Source organism: Podarcis vaucheri, assembly GCF_965113315.1.
Source record: "Podarcis vaucheri genome assembly, chromosome: 5".
Taxonomy (NCBI): domain Eukaryota; kingdom Metazoa; phylum Chordata; class Lepidosauria; order Squamata; family Lacertidae; genus Podarcis; species Podarcis vaucheri.
The window spans coordinates 70,890,162-70,918,017 of record NC_138763.1 but is presented as its reverse complement, the minus strand read 5'-3'; the positions used below and the strand labels follow the sequence as shown (position 1 = coordinate 70,918,017).

The 27,856-nt window shown below is 43.2% G+C and overlaps 2 protein-coding genes across 7 annotated transcripts in view; one reads left to right on the top strand and one right to left on the bottom strand.

Moving 5' to 3' along the window:
• Positions 1-9,216, top strand: part of OIT3 (oncoprotein induced transcript 3) — a 32,904-nt gene extending 23,688 nt beyond the window's left edge. For both annotated transcript variants that reach the window (XM_082222086.1, XM_082222087.1), the window contains exons 8-9: positions 4,676-4,775; positions 6,668-9,216. In XM_082222086.1, the coding sequence (XP_082078212.1) occupies positions 4,676-4,775; positions 6,668-6,844 (277 nt within the window). In that variant the 3' untranslated portion in view covers positions 6,845-9,216. The remainder of the gene's footprint in view (positions 1-4,675; positions 4,776-6,667) is intronic.
• PLA2G12B (phospholipase A2 group XIIB) lies at positions 520-20,333 on the bottom strand. 5 transcript variants are annotated; one of them, XM_082222231.1, is made up of 5 exons: positions 19,975-20,333; positions 15,681-15,769; positions 13,262-13,427; positions 9,888-10,007; positions 520-2,059 (listed from the first exon to the last, which is right to left on the bottom strand). In XM_082222231.1, the coding sequence occupies exons 1-4, from the start codon at positions 20,210-20,212 to the stop codon at positions 9,889-9,891; spliced, it is 612 nt and encodes a 203-aa protein (XP_082078357.1). In that variant the 5' UTR covers positions 20,213-20,333; the 3' UTR covers positions 520-2,059; position 9,888. The 5 variants fall into 5 exon arrangements, with proteins under 5 accessions (XP_082078357.1, XP_082078356.1, XP_082078358.1 ...); XM_082222230.1 differs by lacking the exon at positions 520-2,059 and adding an exon at positions 5,272-6,350; XM_082222232.1 differs by lacking the exon at positions 520-2,059 and adding an exon at positions 6,876-7,045.
• Between the last annotated feature and the right edge of the window lie 7,523 nt (positions 20,334-27,856).

Genomic DNA, 27,856 nt, shown 5'->3' with positions numbered 1-27,856 from the left:
CTAACTACAGTACTTGCACCACCACCAATATTTTTTTTTACTCTGGTTTCTCCTCAGATCGCTTTTTCACCCCAATTTCTTTTTTCCAAAAACATGCCTTTGTATGGATTGCTTCAGAAATGTTAAAAAGTATTCAGAATATGAAGTAAAAGTAAAATATTATCAGAAATTTATAAGAGATATCAAAAACTAATTTGTATAAAACTGTGCCCCTCAAAGGTCAGTACTACAGCATGCCTCTGAGGGCGGCTACCTAGTTGGCCTAATGACAGTACTGGTTCTGTCTATGTCAGGGGAGTCTTTAAAATGGAGGAACATTGTATTTGGGGTGCAATCCTAAACATGTTTACTAGTGATAAGCCTCATAATGGGACTTCCTTCTGATTAAACCGGCACACGATTGCGCTGCCAATCCCCCACCTTCAGTCTGAAGTGTTCCAGAGCAGCAATAGATACTGATCATGCATTCCCTCTGTTGTCAAATGAACACACAATCACTAGGCAGTGACTCTGAGACATTTATTTTCATGTTCTTCACTTGCTGTTTAAAGCAAAGCAAAGCAAAAAGCATCCATACCCCCAAACAGTATAATCAAAACTGATTGTTATACTGCTGTACCCTTGGGGTTTAAAGTTGTATAAAATACAAGTTCCCCAGGGGGAGCAAGGCTAAAATCTGTCGCAGCAAAAACAACAGAAAGTCCTGAAGCACTGTGAAGACTAATAATGTTATATTGTGGCATATTTCATGACTTAGTCTCCACTTCATCACATGCAAGGCCTATTTATTTATTTAAAGCATTTTTATCACACGCTTTGGTCAGAAAACAACTCTCAGGGCAGGTTACAAAGATCAGTAGTAAAACAGACCTGGTGTGCTATTTGACAGACATGACACATAAGCAGAAGGAATGGGAAGAGAGGAGGAGAAAAGCAAGCTTGTGCATTACTTCTTAAAGTTTCAATTCTTATAACACTAAGCTGGGATAGAAACAATTCAAGGAGACTGATGGAATGGCTGCAGTTGAGAGAGAGAGCATAGGTGGCTGGTCTCCCAGCAAAGATGATGAAGTACCGTAGTTTTGATTTTCTTCTTTCCCTCTGCTCCTCAGTCTGATATACAGGTACTTTCATTCCAAACAATTAATGAAATTTCCTTTCAAGATTGTTCTTTTAAACGGTACACTTTTGTAATCAATTAAGAACCAACCATGCCTTCAAGGGCACCCTTATTGATGAACACTTCGGTAGCATCTGGTGTTTACCTTGTCTTCTAAGATATGTGGGTATTTGTCTTTTCTAGATGCATCTCATAAATTTTATAAATTCCCTCTAGAGATCCATCTTTGTACCCGCTGCCTTTGGAGCAATTTTAAAACTGCTAACCCTAAACTCATTTTTTAAATTGAAAATTTGCCAGGCACGTAGCCTGTGGTCTGTGAATAACTGCTTGATACCGACTTCATAATTCTTTATTAGATTGCATGTAAACAACCCTCAAATATGTAGGCTATTTCCACGCACAAAAAACCTGCAAAGGAACTTTTTTCCTGCTTTGCTGGATTTAAGCAGAATTCGCTGTTTTAACATCTATTTTTAGGCACTGATAGGGTCAACATCCTAGGGAGTCTGAAAAATAAACACTCTGATAAAGAATTTATACACCATCTTCAGGCTGCATCTGGAGAACTGAGGGAGAAATTCAGTGTCGCCCAATGTTAAGCCTTCCATCAGGGCATTTCAGCTTGCCAGATGGAACATCCTTTTCAGTGGGGTGGGGGGCGTGGGCTGCCAGCCCACCTAGAGCCAATTTCATAGGGGGGACCCTGATGTACAGACAGAAATCCCTGCACGTGTCTTCTGCCTTCGGCAACTGTTCGGTGAATTCCACCCAAATAACAATGCTCACTTCTGGACACCACATATTGTAAATAATAATAATAATAACAACAACCCATTGACAAAATGGAGCTTTTTCAGAGAGTGGTTACTGGGATGGTGAGGGGTTTTGGAAATTGAGTCTGAGGAAAACCAGTTGGAAGAACTGGGAATGCTTAGCCTGGAGAAGAGGAGATGAAAGAGCGTTATGATAATAGACTTCAGTTACTCTCTTATTTTAGGGTAATCTTCCTATTGGTAAGCGTCAGTTAGAGGAGAACACACTGGAAACTTCAGTTTTATTCACAAGTTCACTGAACAGGTATCATGGAGGTGCAGAAGCCAGGTGTTCTAGTCCTAAAGAAACATTGGTAGTCCTCCACAATCCAAATGAGGTCCCTGTGAACTGCTGCCACTCAGTCTTCCTCACACAACTCATTCATACACTTGCCTATTCAGGCAAAACTTGTAGTTGTGATCTACATTCCAGGTGTCCAGTTCCTTGATGTCTCTCTCATATATCTCTAAACACCCCACCCATCTGGCTGCTTTGCCCCAGCCACTCTTCAAATGGCACATCATGTCCCAGAGGTGTTAGCTTGTTGTAATATGGCATAAGCTTTGAATAACAGAGGAACATAAATCACAACAGTACATTAATTTTCTCTACATATACGGTATGTTAACCTTTAGACAGCGAGTGCCTGGGATGTGTATCTGCAACAACAACAAGGTTTAGAGCATGCTTCATATGTCAACTAAAACATTTCCTCCTTTTTGGTGATAATGTAAGGAGCTGCATTCAAGTGGCAATCATTATGACTAAAAATGTAATTAAATCCTGCCCAATGAGCCCTTTCTTTCCCACCCCTGGATAAGTAGTTAATTAGCTATTTATGCCATAAGTCCAAGTATTAAATATCATTATACCCAGGGGAAGAGCATAATAGTTCAAGTCTGTTTCTTTCCTCTTCCTATCTACAGCGTTTAGAACATTCAAAGTCCACATTCCTGAGATTAGGTTGCTGGAAGGAAAAATGCCATGTTGTCTTATATTGCAAAACCAGATGGCTTCTTTCTTTCTTTTTTCTTTTTGAAAGGACAGGTTACTGAAAAATAACATCTATCAATTAATTTTTTTAAAAAATCCCCTTCCAGAAAAGATCCTGCTCCTGTAATAAGAAAACACCAGATACAATACATCACATAATTTTGGATTGCCCTCTTCTCAATTAATTCATAGCTGGGGCATTTTCCGTAGTATTATGTCATACTTTTGAAGGGAATGACATTTACAGTGCATACTTCATCTACTTCCTCTGAATTAATCCCACTAGTTTCAATTCTGGATTAACTGGGTTGAGAATAAGATGCCGTGTCATGTTCAGATGAAAACCTACTAAGATAACTGTATGACTCATCTGTTTTTTGGTATCACAGACCCCCAAACCTCAGTGGTATAATCATCCCTAAAAATCTCTGATTGGAGAGAGACAAATAGTTCTTGTGGGAGCCAAATACAACTTTAAATAGGCATTGCCTTGCAAAGTATGCATCTGACTGATTCATTGGCATCTCTGGTCAACTAGATTTGGCAGGCCTGTGTGGAATAAGTGTAGAGCAAGGACTTGAAGTCAAAATGTGGTCCTACAGACCTCTTTATCTGTCTCATGGGACTCTCCCCCTCTTCCTGGCTAGAATTTGCCTTGAACTCTGATAATGTTTCTTGCTTAACTGGATGTTACCTGGATGGAGGCCATAGAGAGGTGTGCAGGTTTGAATATAGAAACTAGCCTGCTCTACAAAGGTAACATTCTTTCTTTCTTTCTTTCTTTTTGAAAGGACAGGTTACTGAAAAATAACATCTAGCAATTAATTTTTTAAAAAATCCCCTTCCAGAAAAGATTCTGCTCCTCAAATAAGAAAACACCAGATACACCCCTGTACCCTGTAATAAGAAAACACCCCTGGGAAGTTGTCCAGAAGGAAATCATGGAATCACAGAAATGTAGAGTTGAAATGGAACCATGGGGGACATCTAGTCCAAGAATAGTTTCTAACCCATGACCCTGAGATTAACAGTCTCATGCTCTATCTACTGAGCTATCCCAGGTTCAAATGCAGCCCTTGGGCTGAAAAATGATCCTCAACCTTGATGTAGACCTTCAAGATTTGTGCATCTATTTCTTTCAAGCCACCTTTAACTATGGTTTGTTTCCTGCCTTAGTACCTACAATCCAAGCTGCAAAGCTGTTACAAGACCCAATGAATCAACAGGATAAAGTAAAAGGCTGCTGTGAAAAGTTACTTTATTTTTGTGATAATTTGGTGTTTTTGAGAATCAGAAAGGGAAGGAAAAGATGATGATGTTTCCAGAGTGCCTTTAGTTCTAAAACTATATTCTTTGAACTAAATGCTAATGTCTGCTTGAGCCAGCTCTTTATTTTCTGTGTATCTCTGGTCAAAAAGGTGAACTGAGGATAATCTTGATTGCAATACATTGGCAAATTACTCGGCTTTCAGGAGGGGGGAGGGGGGGAGAGCATGCTCAGAGATTCACTGTGCATTCTGACAATTTTGCTGGCTGCTCCCCCCCCCCCAATTTCTGGCAGTGCTATTGATTCTCACTTCTGTTTTTCCATCCACTCTTCATTTTTGGATGTTATGCCACTAACACATCTATTAAGCAAGGAGAGTCAGCTTCTCTACCCTGCTGCCTCTGTTCTTGGAGGAACGTGCTGCTGCGATTTCCCCACCCACGTCTGTGAAAACCATTAACATTTTTCTCTTTCTTCAGCTGTGTTTCTGATGACTCTGTGAAGCAATACACATCTAAAGATCATCTGGCCAAGCACTTCCAAGTCCCAGTGTTCAAATTTGTGGGTAAGGACAACAAGGTGAGTGAAAATGCGTAGCAGCTGCTCCTTTAGCAGTTTTCTAGCAAAACATCTGACACAATGCATGGACAATAGATGCAGGAGGTGCCCTTGAAGGATGCAAATCAGAGATGCATTGCCTTCTTCCAGTTCTTCATAAGGGATTTCACTTTAGGAAGCGGGTAAGGATAACAGTTTGCTGGAGATGCTTTTCCTAACGCTGGTTCCCTGTCTTCTGCTTTTATTTCATACTTTCATACTGACAGTGTAGGAATGACAAAGAGGGTGATTGAGAATATATATGTGTGTGTGTGTGTGTGTGTGTGTGTGTGTGTGTGTGTGTATACAATGCACACACACATATAATGCAATAAAGGTAAAGGTAAAGGTACCCCTGCCCGTACAGGCCAGTCGTGTCCGACTCTAGGGTTGTGCGCCCATCTCACTTAAGAGGCCGGGGGCCAGTGCTGTCCGGAGACACTTTTGGGTCATGTGGCCAGCGTGACAAAACTGCTCTGGCGAGCCAGTACCAGCACAGCACACGGAAACGCCGTTTACCTTCCCACTATAAAGTGGTACCTATTTATCTACTTGCACTTAGGGGTGCTTTCGAACTGCTAGGTGGGCAGGAGCTGGGACCGAAAGACGGGAGCTCACCCCGCCGCGGGGATTCGAACCGCCGACCATGCGATCGGCAAGTCCTAGGCACTGAGGTTTTACCCACAGCACCACCCGCGTCCCATATAATGCAATAGGATGATGCAATATTGTCGTGGGCAGCACTGGCCTCTGTCCCTCTTTCCTTCACTCCCTCCTCTGATGCCCTCTCACGTCTCTGTCTCCCAAAGGCTTCCACAGCTATTTGTTGCAGCAGCCCTGGTTACAAGCTCCTCAGGCGATTAGTGCCTCTGGGGCTGGCCAAGGGGTACTTCCCTAGCCCCTGTGGGGCAGTGTGAGGAGGCACCTCTCTTTGGAGGTGGAGCTCAGAGAGCAGGGGTGGCAGCTGTGGCTGTCCGGAGGACTCCCAAGGAGAGGGGAGAGGAGAGGAGGCTGAGGAAACACTCCACAAGGGATGGTATTTGCAAAAGGGTGAGATGCTCTGCCAGCTCTGCAGGCAAGGGGTGACATAACTGGGTTCCTGAGCCCCATGGGCTGCTGCAGAAAGAATGTAGTTGGTCAAGGGAGACGTGGATTCAAAAAGATTGAAAACCACTGGTGTAGATATTCCCTCTACTTGGAAAAGAGACAGAAAAGAGTGCAGCAGAAGCTGAAACTATGTTATCTGTCTAGCTTGTTGACACCACTTTCAACTCCTGTTCAGGAATTGAATACTGTTGCAACCTAAAATTACGTACAACCTGTCTGGTTTTAAGATCACCATCCTGATCAAAACTTTGTGACCGATCTGTTATGATTTTCTTTCTTTCTTATTTAAGCTCATTTTCAATGCAAATAATATGCAAAACATGTACGCAAAAGTCTGGCGGTTTGGAGTGGAGGTGTCTGCTGGATCAATACTTGACCTGCTTTGTTTTGTGGCATAAAATCCCAGTGCAGCCTTTTCAGTCGATTTCTTCTTCTCAGGAGCAGACTACACTGAAGATAGAATGAATACTAAGCCCCAGGCAGAATCATTTGTAAGCCTCATAGCCTCAAAAGCTCCAAGCCTAGCAGGTTGCTCCTCTGAACTTCTGTTTCAGACACGCCACTGCAGAAGCCTATAGGTTGCATGTGATTGAGAGGCAAAACAGGATGTTTTCTGAGTTTCTGGCTTCTGTACAAATACTGCTAGCGCCCACCAATCTGAATTGTTTCCTTTACCTAGCAAATCCCTGGATTCTGCAGACGTGCGTGACAGATTCCCCCAGGCCATTTGGGATGCTTCATATTTGTTTATCTCCTTTTGTATTCAGGAAGTGTTCCTGCACTGCCGTGTCCTTGTGTGTGGAGTGACGGATGAGAGGTCTCGCTGTGCCCAGGGCTGCCGCAGACGGATGCGCAGATGGGCAGAGTCAGAGGAAGAGGAAGCCAGTCACATGGCTAATCGCATCCTCACAGGTGGTCCCATTAGAATTGATGTGGAGAAGTAGATCTATCTCAGCCTTCACCAACCTAGATCCCACCAGACTACGACCCCCGTTTTGGGCCTACAGCCTCCATGCTGGTTGAGGCTGATGGGAGTTGTAGTCCAAAGCATCCGGAGGCACCAGGTTGGCAAAGGCTGTCTTATCTTGTGAACATGCTGTCTCACTGATGCTTTCTCCTATGTACCTTCGATAGTGAGCAATCATCTGTGTTTGGCAAGAAAATAAAGGCAACATACAAAACAAAACAAAACCATGTGATTTCCTCTTTCCCCAGTGAAAGCCTATGATCTTTGCTAAGGTCAGATTAGATGCAATCTCATCCAAATGCTGTTTGATGTCTGATAATGGATGGCTGGAGCAAAATTAAATGGGCCATTCAAATCACAGGGATGACAATGGTACCAGTTTTTGTTAGAAATCATTAGTTCAAAGAGCATGTAAAATGCCCAGATCTATAACATTTTCATGAATAGGAATTTGGGTTTTTTACAAGGCTACACTGACATAGAGGAGGGGGACACTGTCTGCAACACACCAACAACTTAACTAGCACACTTGATCATTTTTTGGTGCTGAAATCAACACAAACTAAGGGGTGCAGAGGGTGCAGAGTGGTTCAAAATCTAGGAGTTTTGAACCACTTTATTGTATTTAAGTGGTGAGATCCTATATCATCATGACCTAGAAAAATCTTTCCTAAAGCTAGATGAGCCAGTGGCATAGTAATTTGCAGTCTGGAAAGGTGTTGAAGCTCTTCACAGCGACAGATTCATGAACACCAATCCAAATGTCAGTGTGATAGATCTCACCCAGTAAAAGATGGCTGCATGACCACTGAAGCTCATAGGATTAATTCAAGTTACTGGATTCAGTGAAAAGAAATGCAATGCAACTCTATTACTGTCTGCTCAGAAGTAAGTACCACCTTGTCCAATAGTGCTTACTCCAGTGTAAGTGTGAATAGGGTTACCAACTTAGCCTCTATTTCCTATTCAATAAATTTTGTGGACTTCAGTGATACTGTTGGGGAACATCTTTCTCTATAGTACACAAAGTACTTATGCTAGAATCAGGGCCAGTCCTACCATTAGGCAGAAGGGGGTAGCTGCCTCATGCAGCAGATGCTGGGGAATGGGCAGCTGTTGCCTTCAGGTGAGATGCTGCCTTCAGGTGTAGTAAAATTAAACTTCCAGTCAATATATAGAATGGGGGTGGGGGGGGTGGGGAAGGCTCCCTTTTGTCCTTCAATATAAGCAGGAAAATGCCTTTGGCAAGCCCTGGCCAGGAAAGTCCAGAATTCGTGTTGTTCCCCTTTAAAGCCTTTGCACTGTCCTCTACCTGCATCTTCTCTCTACTTTTTGTAAGGATTATTAAGAAATATTTCGTTGGTTATAGCCAATTGCCTTGCATAGACTCACTGTCAGCACCGATGTAAGATATATGCACCATGTGTTCAAACTATATAATCTACACTTAAAAAAAAAAAAAAGCTTCGGAACTAGGTGCTGAAAATTCTATGTTTTAACTTGCTAACTGTGTATTACTAGGAAGTTCATTAATTGTAGCATTCTTATAGTGTAAATCTCCATTCTCCATCCCAAATAACAGAGCATTTATGTTTTGTAATGTTTTGATCATATTGCTCTCATCATGCACACCTCTTGTTAGGAATTTAAAATATAATGATAAAAGGCAGTATAGGAAACTGATGTAGGGCTGCCATTACCGGGATTTCAGAGGTAGAATTGACGTCTGGGGGGAATTTCTGCAAAGCTCAACAACTAACTGATGGACCTACCAAACATCAACCCAGATGGAGGAATGAAATATTGGGAGACAACACACTTATCACAGGATAGCCTAAATAGGGAGGGGGGGTTTATTTAGTTATGGGATCATGGAAAAGAGTAAATACTGTACTGAAAAGAGTAAATTCTGTAAGCCGTTCATAATGTAAATGGATGGACAAGTTCAACAGTGTTAAAAACAGCTCCAAGAGTTTCAGATAATCAAGAACCAGAGAACATAAGTTTAGGTGCAGCAGGATATGTTTAGAAAAGGAATCCTGATGTTATTTTATCAGAGGGCAACAGGCAAAATATCAAAAACGTTCAAATTTGGGACAAGTGGCAATTTGTGTTTACAGAGAAATAACCCAGAGGGTCTAAGAGTTATATTTTGGAAGAATAAGGATGGTTCTAAAAATATATATAGTTGTGCCACCCGAAGTTGTAAAATAATAGTAATCCTTTGTAGCTAGAAGAGTGCATCATAAATGTTACTGGCAAGCTCTGATGTTATTTTGAACTATATATGTTATTTAATAAAAGTTAGTTTTACAATGGCCTACCATAACAAACTTTTCAAATACTCAATATACCTTTGTTTCTTGTTATTAAGCAATATGTATGTTGCTTCTCTTTAAGTGGAGCAATGCCTTAATGGAAATAAAATTAAGAGTAACTTCAAAACCCACACTGTGATCTTGTCATTCTTCCCTTTTTTTGTCTTTTGGGGAATCTCTAGAACCAGCCATTCTGTGTGCTGTTGAGTAGTCCATGATCCAGGACTACTGGTGCAACCCTGCACCTTTCAATAGAATGGGATTCTCATGGCCCTTGACTAGCTCTACACCACTATGGTAGCATTAAATGTCTGGTGATAACAGCCAGTCAGCTGTGTGAATATTTGCTGCAGAAATGTACTATAGCCAATGTCAAGTTTTCTCTGTATCCTTTGTCACATCTGGAATGCTCACACACACACATCGCAGTTGGTCTTCACTGAGGTTTGTCGTTATGCCAAACAGATGCTTTGGGAAGGCGAAAGAAGTTGTCAGATGGAACAGACGAGAGTGCCGGGCCAAGGCAATCGGTTCCACTCTTCAAGCTGCAATTAAGGCATTTGCAGTGATCGAAATGATCTGCTCCCCTAATGTAACCGCTGCCAAAAATGGCACCTGTGTAGGGAGTAGAGACCGGACCCGCTTCTAAGCAAGGGGGCGCATGAATCCAGAGCCATCGCTGTCAGGCAGTTTGACGCTCACCTCACAACTCTTCCCGTTCTTCCTCCTGACAAATGCAAGCACTTCTTTGGCTGTCCATGAAAGGACGGCAGCCCAGAGTCCTGACTGTTTTAAATACGGCGTCGGCTACTGATTCACATGCTGGAACAGAGGACAAAGAGGAGCATGTCAGGACCAATCACCAATTTCCACTGTGTGCCTACTGAGGTTTGGTCTGCTTCTCTATAGGCAGCTGCTTGTCATACAGACAGCTTCATGATCCATCATACCAAGGGGAGCTGGTTTAGCTTAATTGGAACTGCCAGCTGAGAAGTGATAGGCTATGGAGACATCCCTTACATCTAAAGTGCATGGTTTCCCCTAAAGAATCCCCAGGAATGGTGCTGGGAACTGTAGCTCTGTGGGAGTAAGCTACAGTTCCCAGGTTCCTGTGTCTGGTGTAGCTGATAAGCAGTTCTGTCATTTGCATTGCAAATTTCTTTGTTTATTGCTAGGATTTCTACCTCACCTTTCCATAAAATGTTGTCATGTTTGTGCTCAGCCAAAGACTATTTTGTGGATGCTCACTAGAATATCACACTAGAGTCCAGGGGTGGGAAAACCTTCGGCCCAGAAGGCCATATCTTTATCTCCCCTGAACCTCTTGGGCCAACTTTGCCAGGTGGTGGTGGGGAACCACCCACTTGTCAATCATCTGAATTCATGATGATATTGGGTTATTGACGCCTGTCACTGTTGATCCATGACGATGGAGGCAAGGTCGTTCAAAGGGCTTGCACAGCCCAGTTCTTCCCAAACACCCAACAACCACCTGATAGCTGGGTGCTGTGCCTAGGACTGAGTAAGTTTTGAAAGCCCAGTGCTTGGGAAGCAGGTTGTCAGGCTGGTTGGGAAGTGCTGCACAAAGCATTCTGCAAGTTCTCCCCTCAGCGCTTGCCAAGCATTAATCATAGGGTTTGCAAAGCGCTTTGCGTAGCGTTTCTGAAGCGCTCAACATCTGGTTGTGTATTTGGCCTCAAAATTTGGCCTGTAGGAGAAAGGTTCCATACCCCTACTATACTTGACTATTCCCTTTCTCATTAACCTTTAAACAAGATATTACATTTATAACCAGACTCTCTCACCCTTCTTCTTTTTAAGTAAATAGCAGGTTTGTGTGCATGTGCTGCCTCCTCAAGAGGTCCAGAGGGTGGCAACACGAGAATGGGCCTTCTCTGCAGTGGCTTCCCGTCTGAGGAATGCTCTTCCCAGGGAAGTTCACCTGGCGCCTTCATTATACACCAGGCAAATACGTTCCTTTTTAACCAGGCCTTTGGTTGATTTGATTGACATTCTATGCCCTTTTAAACTGGGGGGGGGGGGTTATTGGGTTGTTGTTTTGATTATGTATTTTGCGGTTTTATATTTCACTTTTATTCTGTGAACTGCCCTGAGACCTCCAGGTATAGGGTGGTATATAAATTCTAATAATAATAATAAAGGTTCCTGCATTCCTGGCAAAAATGGGATCTAGGGGTGCAAGGGGAAGACCCATAATTAAGTGGGGAGTTTCATTACTTCAATTTAATATAAGTTTTGATCCTCATGGTGCAGAGGAAATCTAGGAAAATGGGAAGGTGGTATATCTGAAAGGTTTGAATGGCCAATGGGGAAAATGGTCAAGGATGGTTGAAGCTGAGCAACACCTGCAGATTCCCCATCCCCGATGCAAGTGATGAATCGCTAAGATGCTCACAGCATATAATCTTTACAAGGCAACTGGCATGATTTTTTTCTTCGGTTTTTAGTAGGTTGTGTACACCTATAAGTACTAAAACCACACACGTTCCATCATCCTAATGAGACAGGAAGCCAATGATGAGGGGAAATGTCTTAGAGAATCTGCTGAGAGTCTGCATCAGCAGCTCTGAACTTCCCCATTTATCTTAATTGTTACACTTGGAAAATAAATTAGTGACCCCTTTGCCATCTAATTGCTGGAAGCTGAACTAGAGAGGGGTAAATGGTGGGGTGGGGGGTGGGGAGAAAGGCTAGACACTGTGGGAACAATATTTTTCAAAGCAGCACACATTAGGCAGTATACTCCTCCCCCTCCCCTACCCACGTATTAAGATTCCTAGGGAATCTTTCTGAAAATCTGCTCATCTACACAGGAGGAGTGAAGGGGGAGAAATTGATTTCGTTTGCATTTTAACGCTAAACCCCCACATTCTCCCACTACAATACTGAAATGCTTCTTGGAAATTGGCCCGTCTCCAGATTTTGCACTGCATTTCTCCAGCCAAAGAATATGTACAAAAATGTAATATTAATGAAAGCTGCGCATAAAAACTCACAGTGAAGGTAACATGCCTTCTGTTGGGGGAAATTGCTCTCAAAAATGAATAAACTCAAAAAAAAAGTTGACTGCGACAAGGTGTGCATCAGGAGTACCGCTTCTTTTTTAAAAACTTTTTTTTTTTTTAAGAAAGGATTGAAAACATATGTAGAAATACGAGTAACCCAATTTAAGACTGGAGAAATGGGAAAAAACAACCAACATGGACATATCTTCCTATCCTTACACTGAAGGTAGCTAATTGGCAGCTCATGAACCCAACATTTGCCTGGGGCCAGACACAGACTACATGTTTATGGCCACATCACAACATACATTTAAAGCACTACACTCCTACTTTAATCATCCATGGCTTCCCCCAAAAGAATTCTGGGAGCTGTGGTTTGTTAAGGGTACTGAGAGTTGTTACAGGACCTCATAGAGCTACTGTTCACAAAGTGGTTTAACCATCAACACCTCTTCCTAGGCAACTCTGAGAATTGTAGCTCTGCGAGGGGAACTGGGGTCTCCTAACAACTCTCAGCACCCTTAACAAATGACAGCTCCCAGAGTTCTTTGGGGGAAGCCATGGCTGTTTAAAATGGTAGCATACTGCTCTAAATGTATGTTATGCAGCTTATGTTTGCCTGGTCCACTTTCCATTTGTAACAGCTCCTGCTGCTGCTGTGTAAAAGTGTGTGCCATTTTTGCCTGGCTGTGGTGTCCGAAGTGTTAGCAAGTATCTTTGGTGCTTATTAAAATATAATTTGAAATACCATTACCTGGCATTTTCAGAAGGTAAAATTAAAATTATTTGGCTTTCCGAAAGCAGTTTATGTTCTTCTTCATCAAGCGTAGACTTACCAAGCTAAAGGTTGTCCAATCACAAAAATAATAGCCAATTTGAATTCCTCACACCCAAAAACATGTTTTTGAGACTGAAGAAACTTGAAAAAATTAAGTTTCACCCCTTCAAAGGACACTCCCTACTGACTCATTCCCACAAACTGCTTAGGAAGTCAGCCGTCACTGAGTTACACTTCCTTCCACTTAATGCATCCCTGGGTGGAAAACTCACCTGCCACCTTGGAGACGAAGCCAAGGCTGCGCTTGAGGTCGGAGCAGATGGACTGCAAACACCAGCGAAACTTGGCATCGCAGCGGTATTTGTTGGCCCCGCAGGTATCATAGCATATATCCAGCTGGTTGCAACACTTAGTCATGGCAGGGATACCCATATCCAGCTGTACATGAAAGGAGAGGGAAGAAAAGATTCTCTGACACACAACATTGCTTCCCCCCCTCGACTCATATTTCTTCTCTGAATGCTGTTTATAAAATTTTATTTTGCATGGGTTAGCTGCAACGGATTGAACAGCCTGATACTGACGGTTCTTAGGAGACCAGCAGGATGAGAAAAACAGGCTGCAGTGAGATTAAACAATACCTAAACCACAGAGCCTAGGACTTGCCAATCAGAAGGTCGACAGTTCGAATCCCCGCGACGGGGTGAGCTCTCGTTACTCGGTCCCTGCTGCTGCCAACCTAGCAGTTCAAAAGCACGTCAAAGTGCAAGTAGATAAATAGGTACCGCTCCAGCAGGAAGGTAAACGGCATTTCCGTGCTCTGCTCTGGTTCACCAGAAGCGACTTAGTCATGCTGGCCACATGACCCGGAAGCTGTACGCCGGCTCCCTCGGCCAATAAAGCAAGATGAGTGCCGCAACCCCAGAGTCGGTCGAGAGTGGACCTAATGGTCAGGGGTCCCTTTACATTTACGCCTATCAAATAGCCATGTCACTTGTCTTGGGAAACAATGCCATAGTTCCTTGTGCAGAGCTAACATGGTGTCCTTCAGATTTTGTAGGCTCCCAATTCCCCTCAAAGGAGTAACATTGGAAGTCACCTCATACCGAATCAGACCATTGGTCCACTAAGCTAAGCAGTGCCCACAATGACCGTAAGGAGCTCTCCAAGGTTTCAGGAAGGGGTCTCTCCCAGACGTAGCAGGAGATGCCGGGGATTGAACCTGGCACCTTGTTGGTTACCATTGTCTTAAATCAGCCTCTGGTCAAGGCTGATGGGAGCTGTGGTCCAAATCATCTGGAGGGCACCAGCTTGGGGAAGGCTGTCCTAACATGTGGTTGCCCATGGCTTTTGACTACAGAGATGGCAGTTAATACAAGAACAGGCTTGTCATCACCCACCTTCGCCACAGATGACCTGAATATGTCAATGAACCACACATATTTCTTTTCTCGGTCAGATAACACCCTGAACACAGTGAAATATATTTCATTTGCTGACCAGCATCAAAGAAGGACAAATCTTCTCCAAGGAAACATCAAGCCACGTATGGCGAGGCTTCCACTGACAAGGAGCAACTCACGTTTACAGAACAGAGGAACACTGTAATTTATATATGATTCTTTAACATCAACTTTGTTGGACTGGTCATGTTGTGCGGATGCCTGATTATCATCTTCCAAAGCAACTACTCTATTCCAAACATAAAAATGGAAAGCTTAATGCTGGTGGTCAATAAAAGAGGTTTAAAGACTCTCTCAAGGCAAATCTTTAAAAATGTGGTAGAAAAACTGACAACTGGGAAACACTGGCCTGCGAGTGCTCCAATTGGAGAACAGTCTTTACCAAAAGTGCCATGGGCTTTGGAGACAATCAAACTCAGGATGAAAGGGAGAAACATGCTAAGAGGAAGGCATGTTTGGCAAACCCTCACCATGACCAACTCCCACCTGGAAGCCTATGTCCCCACTGTGGAAGGACGTGTGGATCCAGAATTGGCCTCCACAGTCACTTACGAACCCACTGTTAAAACTGTGTTTATGGAAGACAATCTTAATCGCCTACGAGTGATTGCCAAAGAAGAAGAAAAGAAGAAGATATTGCCCATCAGCCTCAAACTGCCAGATGCTGAGTCCCTCTGAGGTGATGGTGCCAGTTGGCATTTAGGACCAAAGCCCATCAGTTACAACTCATGCATTCCAATCTGGTCCATATCCAGGTACCATGTCAGCTCTTTGGAGTGCTTTTCCACTCGTTTTTATTACAGATCCCGCTTTCTTTCATTTTTGCCTTTCTGTAATTATGAAGATAATTGGAGTTGTGAATCCTGCATCCATTTATGCAGTCCCCATCCCGAGGATTTATTTGCTCACCACAGCAGCCACCAACAGTTGGAAGCTAAATGCTCGGGTGACTGGCCAATCAAACAGTAAATTATACGGGTAGCAGTCAGTTGAGACGTGATCGCTTTGTTTGCCACTAGCAGCCAGCCGTCACCTCTGGCACACACAAGGCAGACAGCTTGCACTTGACATCAGGATGAGAGTGGCGGTCTGGGCAAACATTGAGTGGGACGCTCTTCCCATTTGGAGAGCCTGGACAAAAAGCACCAAGCAATCACAACCCTGCCTGAAAAGGCAAGTGTGGTTAGTAAATCATTTCACTGGGTAATGAGATGTTAGCAGTACATACACTTTCGGGTACCTTGAGACCCAGGAAATAGGAGCTGCAGCCATTGGGTTCTGGAGACTTGTAATCTGGCCTGGCCATTGGTGCTTTGCCTGTAAAACAAGTGGAAAACACACCCAAAGAAAGCATTAATAGTTGTAGATGTGACAGGCTTGGAAAGGAGGACTTTGTACAAAGCTTATTGCAGGGCTGGTGACTGGCTTGGCTTTGCCAAAGAGCAAGGAATCAATTTAGTTGGGCATCCTTGGGAACAGGACTAGAAGCAACAGCTGAAGGCCCCAGGGGGCTGGAAGGGCCCTTTAGCACCAGGCGGTGGTGAAACTTGAATCCATCCATGGTAGCCACCTGATCTTTTAAGTGGCCCAAGATGTAAGTCCCTGGCCCATAGGTCAATGAAACCTCTAGTTTTCATTGATCTAATGGCCAGGGCATTGCATCTGGGTGATGTAAGATGGCAGGCGGCCACCATAAATAGGAGTCAAGCTTTGCCTCTGCACAAAAGTGCTGCTGCACAGTAGAGGGTACTGAGTGATGTCACTGCTACAACAAGCAGGATTGGGCCCTGCCCTCGTTGATGGATACTGGAGTCCCATGACTGGCACTGTTCCAAGTGTCCCCCATAGTCTGTTGCCAAACAAGTTTCATAATATAAAGTTGAAGTCATTCATATTGATACATATCCATATCCTTTATTTCATGCTATTTACAACAGACTAGAATTGCAATTAAAATTTAATTTTGCAAAGGTGTTTTAAAAAATCTAGCAAAGTGGTTAATTTCAACACTCAACATGTAAAACATCCATTTCACATTCGGAATTTAAATACTCATTTTGAAAGGGCGTTTCCTGTCAAAATTCAAGTGCTGACATCTTGTTTTTTTTATTTTATCTGATGTAAAATGTAGTATTTCAAAAGATGTCAACAGTCAATGAGCAAATATGTGTCTCCCATAAGTAACATTGCATGCCAACAACCCAACACTGTGGGTTCTTTGTTCTCTGTATGATCCAGTTCATGTATACAATGGAAATGCAACTAGGCCAAGAAACACAATGCATTTCCATCTCAGGGTTTTTGTACCTTCTAAAAACTTGGGACTCCCCCAAACTTGTAAATATTCCCCTCGTGTGTGTGTCTGTGTGTGATGCCTTTTGGTTGCATAGAGCAATGACACTCATACCCTGAAAATATAGGAATTATTCTCTCTTTGTTGCCCGTCAGAGTGGTGGGGGGTGGAAGAGTGGTCTGAGGTACTGCATTATTTACTCTCCAGGAGCCAAATAGTCTGTGGAAGTCCCTGTACTTCAGATACGGACAGAAAGTTCTTCAAACTTTCGCTGGTTGCCAACCTAGCTGTCAGAAGTCCAAGAACAAATGAATGGCAAGATGCCCTAACCCTCGATGACATGTCAGATGCCATATCATAACAGGATAAATCCACCCCTTCTTTTACTGGCACCGGTCCCCCATCCCCTTGGTGGAAGAGCCAAGGGAGAGCATTGTGTGATCCTGTCTTGGGGGCACCTGGTTGGCCACTGTGAGAACAGGAGGCTGGACTAGATGGGCCTGGGGCCTCATCCAGCAGGCCTCTTCTTGCGTTCTTCAAGGATGTCCCATACATGACATGGCTGTTAACCCAGGTTTGCAGTTGAATGTACACCTGACGAACAGCTGAATCTTTGATGAGCGTACTTGTTTGCATTGCATTAAAATGTACAGTGGTACCTCGGATTTCGAACAGCTTAGTTCACGAACAACTTGGAACCCAAACACTGCAAAACCGGAAGTAGGTATTCTGGTTTTCAAACTTTTTTCAGAAGCCGAACGTGCTCCGTTTTGAGTCCCCCTGTGTTCCCTGTTGCGCTGCTAATTTTTCCCCCCCCCATTGTAATTCAAGCCTCCCAGGCTTGATTGCAGTGTTCTAAGGTGATATTAGGAGCTTATATTTGGTGCTTTTGTTTTTGCTATTTATTTTGCCTTTTTGTTTTTGAGGTTTTTTCAGTTAATCTGTTTTTGTGACTGTGTGGATCCCAGTTCAGCTACTGATTGATTGATTGATTGATTGATTGATTGTGTGACTGCAGAAATGGATAAAAGCCCCCTATGCAAACAAAGACTATCATCTGTGCAGGTAAGAAAGAAAATTAATTTTAATTTTTATCATCTACAATACTGTTTTATTTATTTTATAGTACAGTACATTGATTATTGCTTTCATTTTGTGGATCAATGGTCTCATTAGATAGTAAAATTCATGTTAAATTGCTGTTTTAGGGGTTGTTTTTAAAAGTCTGGGACGGATTAATCTGTTTTGCATTACTTTCTATGGGGAAGCATGCCTTGGTTTTGGAACACTTTGGTTTTGGAACAGACTTCTGGAACAGATTAAGTTTGAGAACCAAGGTACCACTGTAATGTGTGAATTGAACCCAAACCATCGGTAGCACTGGGCAGCTGCACATATTACAGAAATACTGAGTCTGCTTGTTGTTGTTTTTTAAGATGCAAAGCCTTGAGGAGTTTTTGTGACCCAGAAAAGAAAAATCAAGGTGAATAACAACCGTCCACTCTGGGGAAAGAAATGAGCAGCGAATTGATTAACAGCTCCTGGGGACTCCATTGGTACCAATTTCAGAGGTTAATGGAGTGTGGGAGGCACCGTAAAAGCAAACTGTATGGTTGTAACTTGTTAGTCTCAACAAAACAAGAAAAAACACAAAGTTTTTGGCCTCCAAAGAGATTGTGGATGTTCTTCACTTTCCCCAAACCATTCTAGACAGCAAATATTTAGTGTTTCTACTCCTAAAGAAGAAATCCGAGCTGGCCAAAGCAGCAGTCTTGACTGTTTTGCTTAAGGCTTCCTATCTCGTGACACAAACCACATGCACAGTTCCAGAAGCTGCATGCAGATGGAAACTGCCCATGTAGCACTAGCTGGTGCAAGTGATTTCTAACCCAGCACCTGAAAGCCTGATTCTCGAAGTCCAGTCTTCATCAACCTGTTGCCCTTCAGATATTTTGGATGGATGGGGATGATGGCATATCCTCCAACATATACCCCACACATCTGGTTGCCCCAGCCACTCTGAGCAGCTTCCAACAGATATAAAAACATAAGAAAACATTAAACATTAAAAAAAAAACCTTCCCAATACAGGATTGCCTTCAGACACCTTGGGGGTTGGATGACTCCATACCCCCATTTCTCCAATGAAAATAGGGACATTGTAAGGAAAAGCAGGACATTCTAGGATCAAATAAGAAAGTGGGATGGATTCTCTAAATCAGGGGCATCCCTGGAAATTAAGGACACTTGGAGGGTCTGTGATGGAAGTTGTTATCCTAAATATCTGAAGGACAGCAGATTGGCAAAGGCTGCCCTAGTCCATTGAACTGGAGCAGGCAGGTCTGAATTTTGAAGTATCTGTTGCCTGGTTCAGGGAAAAGTAAAAGGATATATTTATCCATTCTAAATAGGTGAAATGAGGATTACATAAACTATGTTAAAATAAAAAAAAATCCTTCCAATAGCACCTTAAAGACCAACTAAGTTAGTTCTTGGTACGAGCTTTCGTGTGCATGCACACTTCTTCAGATACACACAAACTATGTTAACGATGATGGCTTGGAAACTTCAAGCAGTATGTAGCCCAGAATAACAAATACGCCTAGCCAAAGTGTGCAAGTTCATCAACCATAATAAAAACATGACAAGAAGATGGCCGTGCTCTACCTCCAAGTATACCAGCCACAAGAGTTGCTGTGCTCAGGTCCTGCTTGCTGGGTTGCCACAGGCATCTGGTTGGTCACTGTGAGAACAGGGTGCAGGACATTTGGGGAGCTCTGAAACTTGAATTGTTATGGGGGGGCCCTTTGCAACCAGCAATGAACTAACCACTGTTGCGTTCTTCAGCGGGGCTGTTCACCTTTACAACATCTGTGCTATTGCCTCTCAAACTTTGGGGTTATTGAAATACATGCAGCAACAACAAAATAATCAATCTGAGTCATGCGACTCAGTTTGCATCTACTAGAAACATTTTTTTAAAAAAGCATTGTGGACTAAAGTCACTTCTGGGGCCAGTCCAGGATTATGGGCCCTGAAGCTTAATCTTCATTACTTTCAGAGCAGATCCACCCCTGGCTGGACTTATGGATTCATCCAGCAGGCCTCTTATACAGAAAGCAATATTCTGGTCAACTATTGAGAAGCTGATATAGGTTTGAATTTGCCCAGGCTATCACTAACTGGAATGAAACAAGTGCTAAATAGAAGTGAAAGAAGAGGAACTTACCATATCTACACCGGTACTGGCAGACACCGTTCTTCCCTCCTAGCAGCTCTGATACGTAGTCTAAATAGGCATTCACAGTCTCAAAGCCATCTCGGATGGTCCCAATACCCCAATCTGAAAAAGAGGCTTCCTCGGGCACTGCTGATGGATGGGCTGCGTTGTCCTGAACTGTCTCTTCACTGCCTGTCCCCATGGCCAGAGACATGCAGAGAATCAACAAGCCGCTGAACAGTTTCATTTTGAAGCAGGGCGAAGCAAATCCAGGCACAGGAGAAGTTTAGCAAGACAGTGAGGGGTTAGTGAAAAATGACAACTGAGCTGCTCCGAAAGTTTTACACGGCCTGTGTGTACACCCTTCTCCGGTGGACTTTAAACACTGCTGCTGGGGCAGCAGGATGAGGTCACCACAGTTAAGAGAGAGCACAAAGTTCAGATACTTTGGTCGAAGCATAACTCAGTGCAATGGGTCTGTTGCCCAATATTTAAGGCTGTTTTATTTGCTCCCAGGATCACCCTGGCTCAGAAGATGGCACGGGCCAGGTCCTGTAACCCCAGAAGAACTCCAACAGCATAAAACACATCTGCTTCCAAAGCTCCTTGAGCATCTCCCATCAACCCACCCCACTACCCCTCTGTTGTTGTTTCTTTTCCCTTACTCCGGCACTTCTCAAGTAAAATATGAAGCCGAGAGATGAGGTTGTGATCAGTGGAGCCTAGTCTACCTTCAGTTGCCTTACCTGCAACCATTCTAGTGGTGGTACTGCTTGCCAACTTCCTTCTCCTCAGCCTCAGGCCACATTCACACATTCACATTTAAAGAGCTATGATACTGCTTGGTGATGGTTCCCCCCAAAAATTATGGGACATGTAAGGGTTAAGGGAGCTGAGAATTGTTAGGAGGTCCTTCTTCCACTCACAGAGTTACAATTCCCAGAGTTCCATGAGGAGAGGTGTTGATTGCTAAATCACCTCGGGAACGGTAGCTCTGCTATGTGCAGGTATTTCAAGTTACGGTAATTACAGACGCATGTGCGCGCTCGTAATGCTGACATACACCAGTCAAAGGGACAAGGAAATGGAAGGGGTGTGACTACAGTCACAGAACTGTCCTCAGTCTGAACAGTTGTATGTGGATGGGGAAAGCATGATAACATCAACATGCAACCGGTGGTGTGAAGAGCCTGCTACAATTTTGCTTCAAAAAGGGTTGGAACGAACAGCAGCTATAGCATCATAAACGGCACAGCTGCAAGAGTCTTCTGTCTCCTGTACCTGAGTTCAATGGGACTTACTCACAGGGAAGCGCATATAGGATTGTAGCCCAACAGATTTGCTGCAGCATAAGGCAGTATGTAAAGTTAGTGTAGGTTAGAATTTAAAGCTTATGCCACAATACGTCTGTTAGTGTTTGAAGCTGACTCTTACCGCTCTCCTTGCTCAGGACTGGTTAGGAAGGAAACAAAATCAGTCTTATCTCTCTCTCTCTCTCTCTCTCTCTCTCTCTCTCTCTCTCTGTAAGGCATGGGCAACCCAGATACATATCAGTGAACTTCATCAGCCTTGGGTCATAATAGCTGCTGGCTGATACCAGGTTTATTCAGAGAGTTCCTGACCCAGCACTGACTTTATTTTCTGTTTTAAAGACGCAAAAGGGAGAATTAGCACACATAGATGATGATGGTGATGATGATGATGATGCCTTTTCCACCAACTGGGACTCATGGAGGCTTATAGCTAAAATAGAAACAGCTAAAAACATAAGGGAGGGGAAGCAATAATTTAAAAGTCAAATAAACATTAGATAGATGATAGATAGATAGATAGATAGATAGATAGATAGATAGATAGATAGATAGATGATAGATAGATGCTACATAGATAGAAGATAGAAGATAGATAGAGATAGATCGATAGATAGATGATAGATAGATAGATAGATAGATAGATAGATAGATGCTACATAGATAGAAGATAGAAGATAGAAGATAGAAGATAGATAGAGATAGATAGATAGATGATAGATAGATAGATAGATAGATAGATAGATAGATATAGATAAGATAGATAGATGATAGATATAGATGATAGATGATAGATGTTAGATAGATAATAGATAGATAGATGATAGATAGATAGATAGATAGATGATAGATAGATAGATAGATAGATAGATAGATAGATAGATAGATAGATATCGCTAGATAGCTTGACAGATGATAGCTGGTAGATACAATATATTAAAACAGACATATAATTGCAATATAAACATCACAACACCAGCCCTTTCCTTTAAAAGAGTCCATTCCCAAAAGGCTATTTTAACATGAAAATCTTCACCTGCCAGCAGAAGGACAACAAGGAGAGCCAGTCTAACTTCTCTTGGGAGGGACAAGTGTCTGGGAGCAGCCAACAAGAAGGCAGCAGTTTGAGAAAATATGATGTGAAACAACACATCTTTTTACTGTGAAAGGAGTCTGGGTGAGTCTGGCAAACGGCATTATATGGAAAACTTGCCCAATACCACAGAGTCAGCAGAAGCCCCAAAAATCAGGGACAAATTTGCTGCTAAGTGGATACCTTCATTCTACATACCAGCCAAGGAAGGCCTGTGATCCCTCAGTCTGCCTAGCGCTAAGGAGACACACTGCTGCTGTGCTTCTCCCTTGTCTCCAGGATGAAGGCAAGAAAAAAAGATGGTATCTTTTAATGGACTGACCCAAGCTTCCAATTTTCTGCAAAGTCACGCATTTAGATCTCGTCATGAAAGCTTGCAAAAAGTGTAACATTAGAGGTGGCATGATAAAAAAAAAAGCCATCTTATATTCTGTGAAGAACCTCTTCGTATCTCCTGCTTATTCACATATATTTTCCAGTTAAAGCAGTTATCAGATTGACGTGACCTATCCAGAGCAGATTATGAATGCCCTCTGGTTTTCCTTTTTTTTATTTTGAGTATCTGTTATCAGGAAGTGCTGAGGCAGAGGAAAAGAGCAGGTTCAAGAGTCATGTTGCCTGCTTCATTCGAAGGAGCAATTAAAGTACCTCTGAGCTGAATCATCTCTCTGCATTCAGGAGGGAGCTACAACAGAATCCTTATATACAGGTTGACACTTTTGCTTTATATGGATCTGCCTGTAAGCCCCAAATATCAAATGTGTATCTATTTAACACAATTTAATATATTCAATGCATATCTAACATATCTCTTTGCATGGCTCTCCTCTTAACACTAAACCATGATTAGAACAGGGCTTGCTCGCTCTTTTCTCCCATTAAATGAGAACAGTACAGAGTCTTGCAATCCATCACCAGCCATGCCTTTCTGCTGCTTCCTTTAAAGCACACATTTAAAGTACATTCTGTGCACATTTAAAGCCCTCGGCTTCCCCTAGAGAATCCTGGGAGATGTAGTTTCCCCCTCAAAGACCTACAATCCCCAGCATCTTTTAACAGTCTATAGTTCCCAGGATTCTTTGGGGGGGAAGACACGTGTGTTGAAAGTGCTTTAAATGCAAGGGGTGGTACTTTGTTGTGTTAATAATAGCACTACAGTTACTCTTCTGTTCAGCCTTACGAAGAATGATGGAGAATCACATAACTGGTGTTTGTATCATGCCCTTCCTCTGGAGAGTGAAGCCAATGTTAAGGCCCTCCATGTTGTGCTTACAACAATCCTGTAAGGTAAGATTAGGAACTGTGGACAGCCCATGATCCCCTAGCATGCTGCTTTTTTTGAGGCCATGGTGGGATCTGAACGCCAATTTTCCAGTTTAGGTTTTTGTGAAGACTCTTGATTCAAGAGTGCCTGTGGCACCAGGCAGTGGCCAAATTGCGGATGAGCTATGTGGCCCATTTCACAGAGCGAAGCACTTCCTGCAAAGTGTTGGCATAGCCTCGTGTCTGAAATCCTGACAGCTGCTGGCTTCCTGCATTGACAGCACCAAGCTAAATGGACCAATGACTTGACTTTGTGGAAGGCAACTTCCTGCGTTCCTATAAACAGCTGCACCTCAGTCATATCTTCAGTACTACATGAGTGTGGGTATCCTGCTCGAAGATGCATCCACTGTATGGATTTAAAAACAACACCACATCTGTATGATTACTCTAAAAGAGAAGTGTGTTTCTAACTTAGAGAAGAAATGAGATGGAGTGGTAGCCAACTACGCATTACTCAGAGTATACCCATTGACATGAACAAACATGGCTAAGTCAGTTCCATTGATTACGGCAGGTATTCTCTGAGTAAAGCTTAGTTGAACACCACCAAATATAGGACAAAATGAATTATCCCAATTGGATTCCTAGAAGACAAATTTGCCTTTGCAGTCTTTGCAGAGTAAGTGGGAGCCAGGAATAAGACATGCAGATAAGCTTCAGCTTTGTAGTTTCACAGGCAACTGGTTTCATTTGGCAGCAGGAAGAAAACGCAGGTTTAGAGAAACGGGTGGGTCAATTGGCCAATCCTCATTATCAAATGATGACCTGAGCAATATTATTTTGTTCACAATTTTTGCTCCTTTAAACCATCTTTTAAAAAATAACAGCGGGAAGCGAAATGATGATAAACTGGTTCAAAAAGTTCCAGCTGTATTGCCACGTCTGTAATGTTTATATAGTTAACACTTGTGGGCCCAAATTCAATTAAAGAAATATTCAGATATCACATCTAGCAGTTCAGTTCCAGCTACGAACGCAACTAATAAAATGATTTGTGCAGTCGTGTTTAACAAGTTAATCCAGTATGGTTTTTAATAAAGAGTGTGCTGTACCATAATGATTGCTTCCAATTAAAAGCTTTCCTCCTTACATTGGGATGAACCATGAGTGCCGGAGAGATAAACATTCAATGCTGTGAGGCATCCTCTGAGAAGGGGGTGCAGGCAGAAACAATGGCAACAACCTGTCAGCTTTCCATATCCAGAATACAGATTTGTCAAAACTGGAACAAGTCTGGCTCATGAAAGCTTCACATCTCAATTTTATGCATTGCAGTGCCAAATGCAGACCTGTGTAGTGTGTTATCAGTGGCTGGATAGCCTTGTCCCTGAATTAACACCTCTGCATGGACCCGATCCTAAACTTCTGCCTTCTTGTGGCTGTACTTGTTACGTACTGAAGTTCTCACCCTGGGCCAGCAGGGGGATACTGTAGATAGTTATGCAAATAAAGGATCGAAAGTGACGTTCAGTGATTGGATAGTTTTAGAAAGTTGCTACAGTAACGTTGTACTCTATATAAGCAGGCTGACTGAGCCCTTCAGTTCTGTTCTGTTCTGGCCTCTGAATAAACAAGAGCTGTTTGAAGAATCGCTGTGTCGTCTGATATGTTCACCCACAACTTAACAGTACTCATTTGTGAGAAAGGTTTGGGGAGTAAACCCTGAGGGAAAAATCTGGATCCGCTGCCTTGTGGGACATCTTTGGGAGAAGAAAAGGCTAAGGAGTCAACCCTACACAAATCCAGAGTGGACTCCCTAAGAAGGTAGGATGGTGCCTTCTTTGACTACTTCCAACAACTCCTTCAGCCAAGTAAGTGCCAAACATATTCTGCTTTCCTTTGGATTACATCAGCAAGGCTCAGAGGAGTGTTGTGTCACCTGGGCAGCCCACGAGTTCCACATAAACTGCCCTGAAGAAGTCACTTTGGTGTTGTTAATGCAGCAGAAATGATACAGGAGGCAGAAGTTCTGTGTTCCTGGTCTCTGCAGCCATAGCAGGTGCTGTGATTCTCCAGAAGTTCAACATGAGGTGCACTTCATTCTCTCTCAGGACAGATGAATGTCAACAGAACGTGAACTGAAGCTTGGGAAATTCCCTGCCAGCTCTGCGAGCTCCTCTGCTTTTCTCTGCAGGTGTCACCTGTGGCTATTGTGGTCTCACAGGGAATGCCACAGTGCAGCCTGCGCTTTTAAAAAACAGACTGGCTGTTGTGTGAGCCCGTGGCTGTTGTGATAAAGCTTAAATGATGCAAGATGGTTGTCGTAGACCAAAGACAGGCAGCTCATTACCACCTGCCCCTATGGCCACTAACTAAATACACCATGGTGTATTTACTACTTGCTTTAGATTGTCGCAGCCTAATCCGGATACTTTCAGTTCAAATCTATGTTTAAGTGGGGGCAAATCAACTGATTTCAAAGGAATTCCTTTCCAGGTTTCTGTGTGTTTTGGAGTTTCAGCAGCACAGCCTGATCAAAATAATCTTTACCCAGAGATTTCAATGAGATTTTCTCTTAGCTAAATATGTATGGGAATATAGCATATGCATAGGATCAGGCTGTTTTATCACACACACACCCTTGACATTTTATCAAATCTGGTATCAGATTGGCAAAGTGCTCCCTTTTGCGGTACTCCCTGACCCAGTGCCAAGGGCTTATTGGTCACCCTTCCTGGACAGCTCTGCTTTTCTCCTCTCCCCTTCAATGTCAGCAAAGACACAAAATACCCCACCACAGCTTTTTCCTTCTCTCTCATCCCCTCCAGGCCAGCAACATACCTGCCCCTCACTGCCCATTTGAACAACAAACTGAACTCACAAAGACATACAGTGGTACCTCGGGTTACAGACGCTTCAGGTTACAGACTCCGCTAATACCTCGGGTTAAGAACTTTGCTTCAGGATGAGAACAGAAATCGCACGGCGGCAGCGGGAGGCCCCATTAGCTAAAGTGGTACCTCAGGTTAAGAACAGTTTCAGGTTAAGAACGGACCTCCAGAACGAATTAAGTTCTTAACCCGAGGTACCACTGTATTGCTATGGTTTTCAATGGCTGGCAGGCTGGCTTCAGAGAAGATAGTGCTTCAAGGTGCTTTAGCCTGCTGCTCACAAAAGTGAGAAGATGGAAACGTAAACTGTGGGGTTGGGGGGAAGCAAGAACAGATTGCAAATGCATACTTCAGATTGGCTCAGACTGAAATGCTTGCATCTGATCGGTTGCAGAAGCTCTTCCTAAGCACTGCCATAATTATCTGGAACTTTCAACGGCATTTCCGAGGGACTCCTGATCAATCCCCTGGGGAAAGTGGGGGACATAATCAAAATGGAGGCCCAAAGGGGTCCCCTGTTATTATTTAAAATCCCCTGGGGACAGGGGCGACAGCATAGGGATGATTGTGATTGGCTGTGCTGCCCAGAGATGATTGGCCAATAGAAGAGATGGACAGAAACAAGTCAGCATGTCTCTAAATGTTAAGTAATGTATTGAATATGAATGTAAGGAAACGAGAAGTGACTGCAGTATAGCTTGGGGAGGGTTAGGGTGGGGCAAGTGCCCCATTTGGCCTAAGGCACCAGCTTCTGCTAGAAGGTAAGTTTTGCTGATATGCTCTAGGATAGGCAAAAGGCACAGATATTCAGCTTGCTCTAGAACCAAGATGACTGATATAGTTCCTTTGGAGGAATTCAAAGGCTTGTAATTTGCAGCTCCATTGCTGATAAATATAGAGAGAGTGAGCGAAGAGACTAGCAGACATGAAAATCTCAGTCCACCAGCTCCCTCACCTGGCCATGCACCCACAATTGCATGGAGAATCTCTTTCATGCGTCCTTGAATTAGTCAGGCTCTGTCATTTCTAAACATGTTGATACAAAAGCTCTTTAGGTGCGCAGCAGCACAAGGAACGATCTCACTGCTGAATACATCATATGAAAGCAGAGGGGGAGGAAAGTGCCTGAGGCCTTATAGATTTGCAAAACCAGGTAACTGTTATTGATACCATATAGCCTAAAGAAGCGGTTGCTACAGAAATTTGGGCTTCACGGCGATAACATTTGCAAACGAACTGTTCGAGATCTCTAGATGACTTTTGAGCAGCTGGCCACCGGAGCTCAAGCTTGGCTCTGAAGATAACTTGCAAAAAAAATTAAATTCACAGAA